General features: G+C 43.6%; 1 protein-coding gene across 1 annotated transcript in view; it reads left to right on the top strand.

Moving 5' to 3' along the window:
- Positions 1-10,950, top strand: part of NYAP1 (neuronal tyrosine phosphorylated phosphoinositide-3-kinase adaptor 1) — a 449,806-nt gene extending 438,856 nt beyond the window's left edge. Inside the window, exons 6-7 of the mRNA XM_086946192.1 lie at positions 185-294; positions 9,740-10,950. Coding sequence (XP_086802318.1) covers positions 185-294; positions 9,740-9,997 — 368 coding nt within the window. The 3' untranslated portion in view covers positions 9,998-10,950. The remainder of the gene's footprint in view (positions 1-184; positions 295-9,739) is intronic.
- The last annotated feature ends 4,162 nt before the right edge of the window (positions 10,951-15,112 follow it).

The raw sequence follows: 15,112 nt of genomic DNA, 5'->3' as shown, positions 1-15,112 counted from the left end.
GTGGCATCAGCCCGCGTAGTCCCACAAATGAATGTGAGGTTGGTGGCCTGCCATAGGCCACACCCCCTGGCCAAAGGTTCAAGGGTGCCAACCTCTCGGTGCTCAGAGGAGGTTCTCGGGTTCTAAGTGGGGGTAATGCCAAGCAGATTGTTCTAATATCTCATGTATGTTTTTATTCCCTCAGATCTGGCAGGAGCTTACCGCCTGGGGCGCTCGGCCTCCACTTCCGGGGTGCGCCATGCAGCTCTTCACGCCCAGAGACCCTCCCTCCAGGGCAGGGAGACTCCAGCTCAGGTAACAGATGGTTGGGGGTCTCTGATGAGAATGCATGTGTTTCTCGGAGTGCTTCTTGAATTTGAAAATAAGAGTGCCAGCACTTCTCAGCAGGGATACAGTACTATTAATAGAAAGGCACTATTTAGTAGAGGTTTACTACTTGTAAAGAGACAGTACTGGTACTTCTCAACAGGGGTTCCTAGTACTTCCAAGGGCAGAGTGCCAGCACTTCTCAGCAGGGATACACTACTGTTAATAGAAGGGCACTATTTAGTAGAGGTTTACTACCTGTAAAGAGACAGTACTGGCACTTCTCAACAGGGGTTCCTAGTACTTCCAAGGGCAGAGTGCCAGCACTTCTCCGCAGTGGATCAGTGCTTTCAATGGCAGAGTACGGGCACTCATCATTAGGGGTTCAGTGTTTTAAATGACAGCATACTGGCCCTTCTCAGCAGGGGTTCAATGCTTTGAATGGCAGAGTGCCAGCACTTCTGAGCAGGGGATCAGTGCTTTCAATGGCAGAATTTCGGCACTTCTCATCAGGGGTTCAATGCTTTGAATGGCAGAGTGCCAGCACTTCTGAGCAGGGGATCAGTGCTTTGAATGGCAGAGTGCCAGTACTTCTAAGCAGGGGATCAGTGCTTTCAATGGCAGAGTACTGGCACTTCTCAGCAGGGGTTTAATGCTTTGAATGGCAGAGTGCCAGCACTTCTGAGCAGGGGATCAGTGCTTTCAATGGCAGAGTACTGACACTTCTCAGTAGGGATTCAGTGTTTTAAATGGCGGAGTACCAGTACTTCTCAGCAGGGGATAAGTCCTTTTACAGGGACAGTGTCAGCACTTCTCAGGAGTTTTCCCTACCCATGAATCATTCTTCTGGCAGCTTCCTCCAAGTGTGAGGTCTTTTTTCTGGCTTGTGAGAGAGGAATCCCAGAGCACATAAAGGGTTTACCTCCTCTGGTTTTTCTGTGAATTTTCACTTTGGATGTAGTATTTTTCATCTTCTTTCGATCTTACTGGCAAGTAAAGATTTTTTTATCGTTTTAATTTGTCTGCCAGAAATGCCTTCCCTGTTGGTAAAATGCCCCTCTTGCAGGAGAAAAAAGCTCCCACGGAGTGTGTGTTGTGCCTTCCACCTGCGCATTCTGTCAAAGAATGTGAATTCTGCTTGAACATCGAGCAGAGAGGACATTAAAGGACTAGGAAGGCATCAGGCTTCGATGGACACTGGAGGGCAGAAGACCTGAGTGAAGGAAGAAGGCGGCTCAGAGGTGCTCCAGTCTCCCAGCCTCAGGAAAAGAGGCAGCACCGGGAAAAGACTCCCACAGAGGGAGATCTAAGGAAAGAAGGTCGAGTAGAAACGAAAGACACCAACACCATCACGTTTGACGTCATTCTAGGTTGACGTCGAAGAGAACAAAGTTGCTGTCGAAGACTTTGGCCGCGGTGGGCTTACCATTGAAGTCTGGCTCACTACGGTCATCGACACGTTGTCAACATCGAAGTCCTTCAAAGTCTTCAGCATCGAAACATTCAACGACAACAGCGACTCCCTCTCCTTTGCCCTTGATGCTGAAGACATCTTGTATGACGTCGGGGTATTCCCCAACACCGCGGATGTTCAAAAGACCTAAAAGGCACCTCTACCATCGACTTCGAAGCACACCATGATGGCGACACTACGCCGTTGATGCATCCAAGCCGCTCAGTGTCACCGGTACATTATCCGAGGCTAGAATCACCATCAACTCACCTCTCAACGTTGCCGAGATCAATGCCAAAGTTATCCATGTCAAGTCTTAGGTTCACACCTAATTAACCAAGGCCAGTTACTCTGCTGCCTTCAAGGCCAAATATCCCTCCTGAGATATGCTCAGATCCCATTGTACCCTCTAGACATGCCTCCATTGACACAGATAGCTCCTTCCATGTCTCCTCTGAGGATATATACAGATCAACCTAGATGCTCAGCAAAACCACCAACGAAATCACCTGCACCTCGCCCACGTTGGGATGGAGAAAGGTCGCCATGTAGCCCCAAAGGGCGTAAGAGGAACACATCTCCATTTAGGTCCAGATCACTATTTCATTCGGACATGGGTGATTCGATCTCCTCATACACCCGGCGTCTCCAGCTACACTGGGATGCCTCAGGGTAACCATGCGCTATATAAATGCGTAATCATTCATTCATACACCACCTTCCCATGTCTCTCCAGCGGATGACATCACCGCTTATCACAAAGTTCTTGCTGAGGGTGCTACAAAATGGAACATTCCTTTGGAGGCGCTGTAACCCGTAGTTTCGAAGATTATGTTGACTCTCCAACCGACGGCAATGCCAAAATCTCTTTTGGCCTTCAAGATCTTCTAGCGATTGTAGAAGAGAAGTTCCTCACTCCAGCAACAATTAGGGCAGAATCACTTCATATTCTCAAAAAATAGAGACCACCTCAGCAGAACCTGAATTTCTTAATTTATACCCCAAACCGCACTCCATCAGAACAACTTTGGCCAGAAGATGACACATTTCTGGCCATGACACTACCAATCCGCCGGAGCTTTCGAAAGCTACGGGGAGAAAAGTTTGTACAATGGCAACTAAAGCTTAGTAAACCGCCTGCGCTCCTGCCCTCCTGGGAAGAGAGATTGAGGATGGGATAAAGTTAATTGATGACCTCTCACAAAGCAGACAATAGGTTCTCAGGACGATGGGACAGGAAGGATACTTGGTCTCAAACCAAGTTAGTGGTGCTGTGGTAGACTTGACTCAGCTGTGACTGGTTACTGTCACAGAGGGTCCTTTAGAAGGCCTTCTTGGCTCCAGGTATTAACTCTCAAGCCTAACGCTCAAATGTAAATAATGAACCTTCCCTTCTCTAGATCTGCTCTGTTCGGTCAGCACAGCAATTGTAAATGTAAATGTCCAGTATTTGTAAAGCGCAAACAATTACCCGAAGGTGTCAAGGTGCTGGGGGCAGTCGGGAAGATTGAGCGAGCTATTGCCTAGAGTCACATGGCGCTGGGCTGATCTGCCGCCAGCGCCGGGGATCAAACCAGTGAGCCTCTGGGTTCCGGAGTCAGTTGTCCTGGCCACTGCGCCACACCTCTTCCACCAAGGCAGAGACCCCGAACCCTGTAGGCCTAGAAGAGAGGAAGATGCTTCACAGTCAGCAGGTAAAGAGAGGCAGTGCTGTCCACAGAGGTTTCAGTCCCCACACTGGCCATAGCAGCTGTAAAATCTCAAAATCTAAGTCCACACATGCACGACCTGCCAACTCAGGACAAAGACTCTCGTTCCCACCTGAGGAGACTCAGTGATTTTTTTCCAATGACAAGTCTTTCTTAAGATTAGATCGAGCGCGTCATCCCTGCAGCCGCGAACAGCTCGCAGCCCAGATCCAACTGAGCCAACATTCCGGCCCAGTTCATCACCCTCCCGGTTCTAAGGCATCCTCTATCTCTATTACCCCAAGTGCAATATAAGACCCTGCAGCAATGCCTGGAAGGTGAATGGTCACAAAGACTGGACCAACTGGGAAGACAGACTGCATCGGACACTCACGGCAAAGTAGCCCCTCACACGGTGGTGCTGACGATGGGGTCCACTCAGAGAAGCTCTCTTTCAGCAGGAAGCACCATCGCAGTCAACTGTCACATCTGCATCGCTCATGGACTGTGGAGCACACCTGGAACGGCTGGCAGCGGAAGGCTGTTGCACAGACAAGGAGAGCACACCCACCTGGCTCTCAAGGGCTTCAAGTGTCTCTGTTGACAAAAACAATTCTAATTAAGATGGGCAATAACATGAACATTATCCAAAAAAGAGGGAAGCAACATGTTGAGATACCCTCTTTGGAAGCACAAAAGATCTGGTTGTGTGCATAGCCAGTGGGCTTATGCTAAAAGCAGTGGGCAGCTCGGGCATTGGGATCAACAGACCGACTTCCTCAGTTGATTTCATGAGGAAAGTCACAAGCGGGTTCTGGATGATGAATTCATGTAAAGCATCTTCGGGGAGTTGGGGCACTCCATCTTGAGACCTCTTTGAAACAGCTCAAAACAAAGGATGCCACGACTTTGCGCCCAGAGTTTCCGGAGCCAGGATCATTGGGCAGTGCCCTTTTGATAAACTGACCACTCATCTATGCTGCTGCCACTCATTCCGACTGTGCTGTTGAAACTCTGCGAAATTTGGCCAAGGATGAATCTAATAGCACCAGTCTGGCCAGGGCAATACTGGGTCAGAGATCTACTACAAATGCCCATTGCGGCCCCACAGGAGCTCCCACGCAGGCCAAGGCTTCGAACCAGAGTTCAGGGGCAAATACAGATTCCAAATCTAACACAATTGAATTTGGCAGCAAGACTCAATGATTAGAGCGGCAGACCTTGATGCAGAGGTCTAGCCCGGGACCAGGGTTCAATTCCCCGCCTTGGCGGGTCTTGGGCTCAAAATTCCACGGACCTGATAATTCTCGCCTCAGTGCCTATTCCAATCATGGAGTCCCACTCTGCAACTCTGGGCAATAGCTTGCTTAATCTCCACAACGGCCCCCACAACGCTAAGGATGCCTGGCCTCCACCTTGGGGGTGCCCAGGAGTGGACGCCTCACAGGGAAAGCCAGGATGGGTTCCACAGCGGTATACGTACAAGCGCCTTGAGACCCTTGCGGGTGAGTAGTGTGCTATACAAGTATCAATTTACAATTTATTTAAACTTACCACTAGCAAGAATGAAAATTAGGAAGGAAGCAGAACATACCCCAACAAAGGCATGCAATGCTCTGAAATAGAAATAAATCTGCATATAGTACCAGAATTACGGACATTACCAAGTCTCATGCTAAGAAGACGTTATCATACAATACGTCCTGCATTGGGTTCAATCACAATTGCAATTCCCTTCCATAAACACGCAACTGCTTCTATGGCTCACAGAAAGTCTTCAAGTCAAGTCTCCTGCTTCAAGATTCCATTAATCAAAGATTTTTTGGATGGCCTAAAGAAAGAGTTCCCTTTAATCAGAACACTATCTCCTCCATGGGAACTGAATGTGCCTCTCTTTAAAATAATGGGTCCTCTCTTTGAGCCTAGTTGCATTGTTTTATTGTGATAACAACGGTCCAAGGGCAAGTGAGATGCAAGCCCATTCTGCTGTTGTACCATACACAGTCTTTCATGGAAATAGTGTAGCTGTGAGAACACATCCATCCTTTCTTACCATGGTGGTGTTGGAATTTCACACTAATCCAAGAATCACATTTCCTACCTTTTCCCCAATCCATTCCCTCTAGCTACATGGTCACTGCATTCTTTAGACCTAATGTGGGTTCTTCATTTCTACATAGGTAAAACAAAGTTCCTGAGAAAATCCAAGCAATTACTTGTTATTTATTATGATATCCAACAGGGTATAGTCACATCCAAACAATCTCTTGGCAGATGGATTGTGGCAAGCTCGCCTTTATGCTACCGATTAGAAGATTAACCTCTCCAAGGAAGACCATGAGCCCATTTTAGTGTGAAAGCAGGCACCACAGCTAGGCTCAGAAATGTTCTGTTGGCAGAAATTTGCAAAGCTGCCACTTGGCGATTAGGACACATATTCAAAAAGTACTATTGTCCACATTCTCTTCAAGAAGCCAAGTGTCATTACTATTGCGGCTCAATACCTTATTTAACTTCTGTTTCTTCTACTCAAGAGCCATAGTAAGAAATAACCTCTTCGCCTGCTATTCTCTTCTAACGTTTATGACTATCAATGAAGATCCTACGATGCAGAAGAAATGGTCACCTGTAGTCCTACTTCTGCGTCCTAGAAAACTTCATTGAAGTCATAAATGACCCACCTGCCGCCCTGGATGGCTTATCTTGGTCCTTTGAAAATGCAACTATCACATCTTCCCTGCAAGAAAAGAGATGATTTTGGGAGACAACTGCCAGGACAGTGCATTATGGGCAGAGAAGCTCCTGGAGCCTTAAAGGTGTGGGGTGAGCCTTACCGAGCCCACCGGTGCAGGTTCGCCCTTCTTATCGCACTGGTCCTTAGACTGACAAAAATAGAAATTGGCAAAGAAGCTGTAATATTAAACAAAGAGTTTATTAAACCTCGTGAGTGGAACAACGTCTATACACAACCCTCAGGCAATGTATGAGGCAACACATGCAGTACAGAGACTACGGTGCCTTTATACCATAATGCTTGCAGAGTAAGCACGGGAGCTCAAAAAGAGGCAGTACAAGTGTTCACACAAATAGTCATTTGTACATACATGGGCACATGAGAATCGCTTAGTCAAGGAAGTGGGAGGAGCTACACAACTGCTGACATTAGCTAAAATAGTCTGACAGTTAAGTTTATAACAGGTGCATTTCGACAACAAGTCTTTCTGAGCATGTGCAAGGCTCTAGCTCAGTGCTGAAACAGTTAACTATACTTGATGACTCCAGCGACATACAAGGGCAGACAACAGTGAGGACGGAGAAGCATGTGGCGAGCACATGGCTAACTAAAATGGCTGCCACAAACAAAATGGCTTCAGCTCATGCTAACAGAGATCACTGCCAGTTTCAACAAAGGGACAGGTGTCTATTTTCACAGTTTTTCAATGGAAACCTCTCAGTCAGCACTTTTCTCTCGATAGTAGACCGGTTTTATTGGAAATGTGCACATCTGATGAGGCATGCAAGTTTGTTCTGGAATTCTGACATTTACATTCTGTAAACATTTTGCCATGGATAGGCTTCTGAAGTGTGCCGCTCATCATATACACATATGGACAATAACACCCTCTGTGCATAAGTCTATAAAACAATATTTAAGATGAAGTGTTCCAGTGTCCACGCATGCAGTGAGAAATCACTCTAACATTTCTGATTACAATGACGATTCCTATGAGGAGTATTAGCACTACAAGCGAGTAACCATTCCTGCCCTGCCAAACCAGGATTTCATCAAAACAAGATCCTTAGTGAAGTAAAAAGAAAACACATCCCTGAGGTCCCCTCAATTTCAAATATGTCACCTTTGGAGAAGCAGAAGGGGGATTGTATGTATTTAGTATGTATGTGGTATTTCTACAGTGCAAACCGAGCCAAAAGGCAGCTGAGCACAGTACAGGGTCAAAGACAAGCGTAAAGTCAAGGAGGAGTAGGACAGGTATCTGGTTTGTGCACTGTACCGCATTATGATGTAGTGTTCTTTACAGGGGTCCTTCTTCAGCTATTTTCTAAATTGGAGCACGGTTGGGGCCATCCTAATGGATACAGGGAGGATGTTACAGAAACTGGGTGCATGGATGGAAAGGCCAGGGACTTGTTTTTTTTAATTTTTTACACTTCTGAGACTGCAGTCTTATGTCCTGGCTGTGGGTGAGTTTGTCTTCAAGATAAGCAGGGGTGGTGGTAATAATTGTTTTGTAAATGATGGAGCTGGTTTTGAAGCTAGTGGAGGCCGACAATGGAAGCCAATACAGTTTGATCAGAATATGGAATCTGTAAGGAACGGTTTCACTTTCTTTAGAGCTATCAGCCATCCTTGCTTCTTGTATTCCTTGAGGTTGAGGTTGGTGTCCAGTATGAATCCATGTGATTTGGCATTCAGTGAAAGTTGGGGTTCAATGCTGTAAAGGCTCATGTCATTGAGACAGGTTTTTACTGTTTCTTGTTTGCTTTTCTTGGCAAATAACAGGTAATCTGTCTTGATTGGGTTGAGCATCAGTTAAGTGATGGAAATCCAGGTCCGGGGGATGTGCATGCAGTGATTGTGGCTCTGAATGTGTGAAGCAATGGAGACAATTTTGCAAAGTTGTGTATCATCAGCATATTGGTGAATTATGAAGATGTTGTCTGTGAGTAGAGCATCACGCTGCTCCCTCTAGAGGTTGAAAATGCCAGACAGTAGTATGAACCCTGAAGGACCCGCAGGTTACAGAATTCTTTTGGTACCTGGAGCTAGACATGTAAACAAAATGGTGGCTGTAGGAAAGGTAGGAGGAGAACCAGTGAAGGACACTGTCGGTGAACCATATTGGAGACTCCTGAGTGCGTTTGGCGGTGAAAGTGTTTACTCTGTCAGAGGCAGCTAAGAGGTCTTGCCATATGAGGAGGTAGGTGCCATCTTCATCCGTGGTCAGGAGTGAATAGTCTACAATGTGTAACACAGCGGTCTCCATGCTGCAGTGCGATCTGAAGCCAGACTGGGAGTCGTGCAGGATATGGTTGGCATTAATGGGATCTTGGAGCTGCTTTTTCAATGCTCTTGCTGATGAATGGTAGTTGAGTAATGTGCCCGTAGTTGGTGAGGTCATCGGGGTCAAGTGTAGGTTTCTGTCGGAGTCGGAGGATCTGACCTGCCTTGAGTGCTTTTAGGAAGATGACGAGGGAGGGAGGCATTGACAAGGTGTAGGGAGTTTAGTATGTTGGTGTTGAGCTGAGTATATCGGCTAGATCTACAGTAGACGGGGCTTTAAAGACTGACCCTTCTGGGATTCTATGGGCGTAAGAGGTGACACAGGCTTGGGTGTTGTTGAAGTGCTGTCACATCTTCTGTATTTCCTCTTCAAATTCTCCTGAGAGTTGACCGCGTGTTAGCACTCCGCCATCATGTTTCTGGGTTCAGATAGGATCTCATTCAAGTGTACCCTTGGGTGGGGAGGGGGGAGGTGAGGACTGCATCCTAGTTGCTATTCACTAAAGGGAAGCCGGAGCATCACCTTCCACAGACAGCCCCGAAAACACTGGATTCTATTGCTGGCATCTACTCTGGAGATCAGTCTGTGTCACAAGGCCAGGCCAATTCAGAATTATGACTCTTTCAGCCCCATCCTGTCACTTAAAGAGATTGCTGTTTTCCCACAAATTTGTAAAAAAAAATCTAAAAGATTTGAGGGTAAATTGAACTACTACATTCAAGGTAAAAGATCAGACAATTTTTGGTTTACATGTGAGCTTTTCTGTATTTGCTTCACACCGGTTTCCATTTTGAAGTTATCGTTTGTCAATGTATCTTTTGTTCACTCCAGACTGTAGTCGGTTTTATCTGAAAATGTTTAACGTTTGAGAAAGGTCTATATATCCCACCAGCTCTTAACTAATAATTCATTGTAAGATGTTCAGTGGCAGGAAGCATGCAAAGGTCAAAGTTGAATGAGTTTTGGCACCTTCCCTGGATTAATTATTTTAATGTCTGACTACTTGCACACATATGTTTTTTCATCTATTAACTTGTGTTAAGATGTATGAAAGCAGGAAACAAGCTGATTGACCTGTTGAAATAATTTTTTTGGGATGGACCTTTTATGGTGTTATACATTTTAATGAAGTATAGTTTTAATCTGAAAAATTGCTATGATTTTAATTAACTGAAACAATAAACTTGAACTAGTCAACGTATGTAGGGTTTGGGCTGGTGATTGTCTTGCCTCTGGCAGCTTACCTTTGTCATGTGCTGTTTTTCCAGAGTCTTATCCAAGAGCAGGAAGTGCCCCCGCAGGCCCCCCAGGGAGGCAAGGAGCGGGATGGAAAACTACTGGAGGTCATAGAGCGGAAGCGGTATCTGTGCCGGGAGATAAAAGCCCGCCAGAGGCCAGAGCGGAGCCTTTACAAGCAGGAGAGCATGCCCATCCTGCCCAGCTGGAGGAAGAACGTTGAAAACAGGAAGACGGGCACGCCGCCATGCCGCCGACAGCAGGCCGTGGTGTGGGACACAGCAATATGAGAGGCCGAGGTCCTCCGGCTTACACAGAGAACTCCGTGCCGCGGACACAGCCGCAGGGGCGGCGGACCCGCAGACCTGGGGCTTGCCAGGAAACCTTGCCAAATAGGGCGAAAAAGAACAGGAAATTAGTTCTGATTCAATATCAGTGACGTATTTATATTTTATCATTGTTGTTTGAGGCCGCGATGGCGCGAAACGACTAGGTTCTCCATATTTCCTGGCCCCAGAGAAAGAGGATCTTTGGGTTGTATGGCATGTTGGGGGGAGGCGGGAGGGAGATTGTATCAAAGCGAGAACACTGAAGAGCAGGAAGCTCTAACGGGGGCCCCTGCAAGGCTGCCTCTTGTCTTCGGAATGCGCCAATAAAGTTTGGCCATATTTTGGACTTCCTGATGTTTAGCAGCAGAATGCCCTGGACTTTCATGGGTTGGGCCTGGCTACAAGTAGTCCTGGCCACAAACCAGTCTCTTTTTCATTTATTTAAGGTCTCTTGATGCAGACGGCAGCAGGAGGGCTTGGGTATAGACATCTGTCCTATCACCGGCCCGCAGAACAGAATGTATTGTAATTAATCTGCAATGTTATTTATTTTATCTATTTATTTATGTTAATTTATAAATAGTACCAGATCCCCACTGTCCGTGCCCCTGGTAGGGCATCATGATGCTGTATCGGAAATAACAGGAATGTAGTATAGCCGCCATCTTAAAGACAGGCATTGGGCCCAGTGAGACGAAGTGGGCAAACCATCATGTAACAGGGATGTGCTTCCAGGTGGAATACATGCAGGAGGGGAGTGCAGAATGTAAGGAGCGGGAAGGCCGCGACCAGTTAACTTTTGTGGAGATGACTGAAATGTAAGTACCGTTTTTGTTGAGGGAGAAAGTATAGGATTGTGTTAAGCCACTTGTAGAGTATACATGGTGGAAACCGCTCAATAAAGTTTACATTACTCTATTAAATGCCTGACTTTGAGGTGGTTGATGATATTGTTTAAGTGAAGAGAGTGTCATTGCCTCTGCAGGCACATGTATGTAAACAAGCAGGAAGCCTAGCTGTGACACACAGGTAAGGCAAGCAGCAGCGTGCACACGAAGAAGGGTCCGGCTATTGTCTCTCTTTTCAAGGAAGGGAGGAGTGGCTGTATGTTTACCTTTCCGTACAGTCGGCAGTCAGAGGCAGTTGTTTGGCCATGCATGTTTATAGTCAAAGATTTATATGCATATAACAATATAAAAAAATATTTAAAAACCTGTTGATTTAGAAGACTTACCATTTAAAATTGAAAATCCTCCATTGACGAAGAAATGCACCAACGCACTCAATCTAAAACTCCTCTTTTGGTTGCCATCCCCATTCCAATACTAATAGATATGAAACAGTAATCAATACATTTCAGAACCTGAGTACAGTGCTGTTTGACGTGATAATGTTGAAGGGGTAGAAGATATGCTATGTCGACAAGACATACTGAAAACAGATAAATCAGTGAATGACACAAATATTGCTTCGAAAATATCAAGCTGCAAGAATACTGTGTCAAAATATTGTCAAGTCAAAAATTTGAGGAACAGTAAACAAAGGTAACAATATTGATTTTTTATGTATATAATATTGTTTTCTAAAATATTGTTGTATATTATTTATTTACTTTAATATAGTTCTGTTATATAACATTTTAATGAATGTAATTCTATTAGTTATTATATTAACTGTAGGTATCAGTATTATTATAATAATTGTTTTTGACTTTTTAGTAGTTTGTAAGTTTTAATGTGTAATTACATTTTTTTTACATCATATTAGTAATTTATAATTTAGTAGCCTGTTGTTCGGTTCGTAGGAGAATACAATGGTAAGTTATTTAAATTAAAAATAATAGTTTTTTAATGTAAATTATTATTTGTGTGAATTTTATATTTATTTGGTAATTAATTATGCAAATTATGTATTTGCTTAATTTGTGGGTCAATTATATATTGTATTTAAATATTTGTAATTAATTGATAAGTGTATTTAATAATAACATTTTTAAAATAAAATTTTATTTATCATTTGTTTTAATTGTATTTGTTTTATTTAACCACTATTTTAATATTATTGTTTAACTTATATTTTATTTTAAATGTTTTTTTCTTGTTGATTTTTTTCTTTTAAATTAATGTATTTTGCTTTATATTCATTAAATTAGTTTGTATTAATACATGTAATATTTTTCAATCACGTTTACTTTTAATTTACTTATAATGCATATTTGTTTTTATTTTAAATATGTTTTAAATATTTTATGTTGTCAGGTATGGTTAGGAATTGGAATGTTGATCTAACCCTTCCTAAGTTCAACATCTTCCCTCTTTTGCTTATACTAGAGTGGGAATAGTAAATCCAACCCCTCCAAAGTCTAACACTTTCCCTCATTTTGCTTACATTGGAGTGGAAAAAGCAAAACTAACCCCTCTAAAGTCCAACTTTTTCACTAGTTTTGCTTACACTGGAGTGGGAATAGTAAATGTAACACCTCCAAATTCCAATCCTGTTTCTTATGTTGCTTAGATTAGCGTGGGAACAGTAATCTAACCCCTCCAAAGCTCAACACTTTTCCGGATTTTGCTTATGCTGTAGTGGGAATAGAACATCTAACCCCTCCAAAGTCCAACACTTTCGCTATTGTTGCTTAGACTCACCAAGAAACCCAACATCACCAGGCACACCTTCCAGGAATGACTGAAGGACGTTGCAAACTGGATGAGCAGCAGCTGCCTGAAGCTCAACTCAGAAAAAAAAAATCCTCATCCTCGGATCCACCCCCTCTGCTTCAGACAGCACCTGGTGGTCCCCGCCCTCGGCACCCACCACCCCCACAGACCACGCCTGCAACCTCTGCATCATACTCTACTCCTCCCTCACCATGAACCGAGAGATCTACGCTGTAGCCTCCACATGCTTTAACACCTTCTGCATACTCCGTAAGTCCTTCAAATCGATCCCCCGCCCCCCGAATCCAGGAAGACCATTACCCACGCACTCATCACCAGCAGGCTGGACTACGGGAACGCATTCTATGCTGAAATCAACAAATCTCTATTCCACAAACTCCAGACCATCCAGAACACTCCTGCCAGACTCGTCCTCAGCATCCCACAGTGAGACCACATCACCCAGCACCTACGAGACCTCCACTGGCTCCCCGTCAAAAAAAGAGTGACTTTCAAGCTACTCACACACACACCTACAAAGCCCTCCACAACACCGGACCCCAATACCTCAATGAAAGAATTTCCTTCTACGCCCCCAAGAGAAACCTCCGCTCCACTGATCTAGCCCTGGCCGAAATCCCCTACATCCACTGAGCCAGAACAGGAGGCAGATCCTTCTCCTACATCGCAGCAAAGACCTGGAAGGAATTCCCCCTCAGCATCAGACAAAGCCACATACTTCAAGAATTCAGGAAGAGCCTCAAGACCTGGTTTTTCGAATGACCAGAGCTGCCCGAATCCCCCCCAACCCCAGCTCCTTGAGACCCTCACGGGTGAGTAGTGCGTTCTATAAATTCCATGATTGAATGATTGACTGATTGAGTGGGGATGATATATCTAACCCTTCCAAAGACCAAAACTTCCTGTACTTTTGCTTAAATTGGTCTTAGAATATTACATTTGACTCATTTAAAGTCCAACACTTTTTCAACCATTGTTTATTTTCAATTGTTTTTATTTGTATATTATTTAATATTTTCTTTCTAAAAACAAATTATATTTTTTATTGAAGTTTTATTTTCGTTTATATATTAATTCTATTTTTAATTAAGTGTGATATACGTTGTTGTTCATTGTGACTTTGTTATTGTTAATACTTTTCAGTTAATTTTTTTAATTGCTTCAATATTGTTTTTATATATTTTAAATTGTATATATATATATATAAATTCACTGAAAAAAACATAGGTTATAGACCATATATAGTTAGGAATTCGCATTTACAAAACCTTATTTTACTCACACAAAACCATTGAAATTCCATATATAGTTAGTTGCACTAACTATATATCGCGCACCCGCAATCCACTGCTGATGATGTCACATATTACATCATTCATGACATGGTCAGTGACATCACTGATGACATCACTGATGACATCTCAAATGACATCACTGATGACATCTCAAATGACATCACTGATGACATCACTGATGACATCTCATTTGACATTACTGATCACATCACTGATGATATCATTCATGTGATAATACGATGAACCTCTTCAGACTCTAATATAACCTTAGATACAATCAGTGTAAACAGACACTCACAGACTGTCACTCATCCATGGAGTTACTCACACACCTAGTCAGTCATGCAAAGAATCAATCACACCTCAATTTCCTCAACTATACAGTTATACAAACTTTACTTATTCAAACATATACTAACACATATTTACTCTCTTATACAATCCCTGATACAAGTTCACAATGATCCATACAGCCACTCACACATTCACTGGCTCTTATGCACAGTTATTTATATATGTCAACTCTCACATGTACTGTGTTTTACATATGTACTTACTTTGACATGTAGCACTGAGATATCCATTCACTCACCAATACACTCATGCACACAGTCAACCGCCCATACAGCTGTTTCCACATGCACTTTTGAAACCATACATCTAGTGAATCAACTGCTCACACATCTATGCACAGAGTCATACACCTCCCAGCCACCCACACACACACTCAGTCTCCCATACAAATACTTGGGCAACCCATCAATAACCCATATAGTTACTCATATAGCTACTTATCAACACATGCAACAGTTTACAGAACAACAGACATAATGATGCACAAATTAAGACAGTTTAGTCACTAACCCATGCACTCAGTGAGACACATTTAATCACTCACTCATACAGTCAGTCATGCACCTACTAAATCCTTCATCCAGACACTTATACATCCACTCATTCTTCAATATGTAAGACATATTTTAACTTTACAGAAACATACAGTCACTGGATGTTGTCATCAGTGATGTCATCAGTGATGTCATTTGAGATGTCATCAGTGATGTCATCAGTGATGTCACTGACCATGTCATGAATGATGTAAT

This window comes from Lissotriton vulgaris, chromosome 12, assembly GCF_964263255.1.
Source record: "Lissotriton vulgaris chromosome 12, aLisVul1.2, whole genome shotgun sequence".
NCBI classification, from domain to species: domain Eukaryota; kingdom Metazoa; phylum Chordata; class Amphibia; order Caudata; family Salamandridae; genus Lissotriton; species Lissotriton vulgaris.
This window is presented reverse-complemented; position numbering and strand designations above follow the sequence as displayed.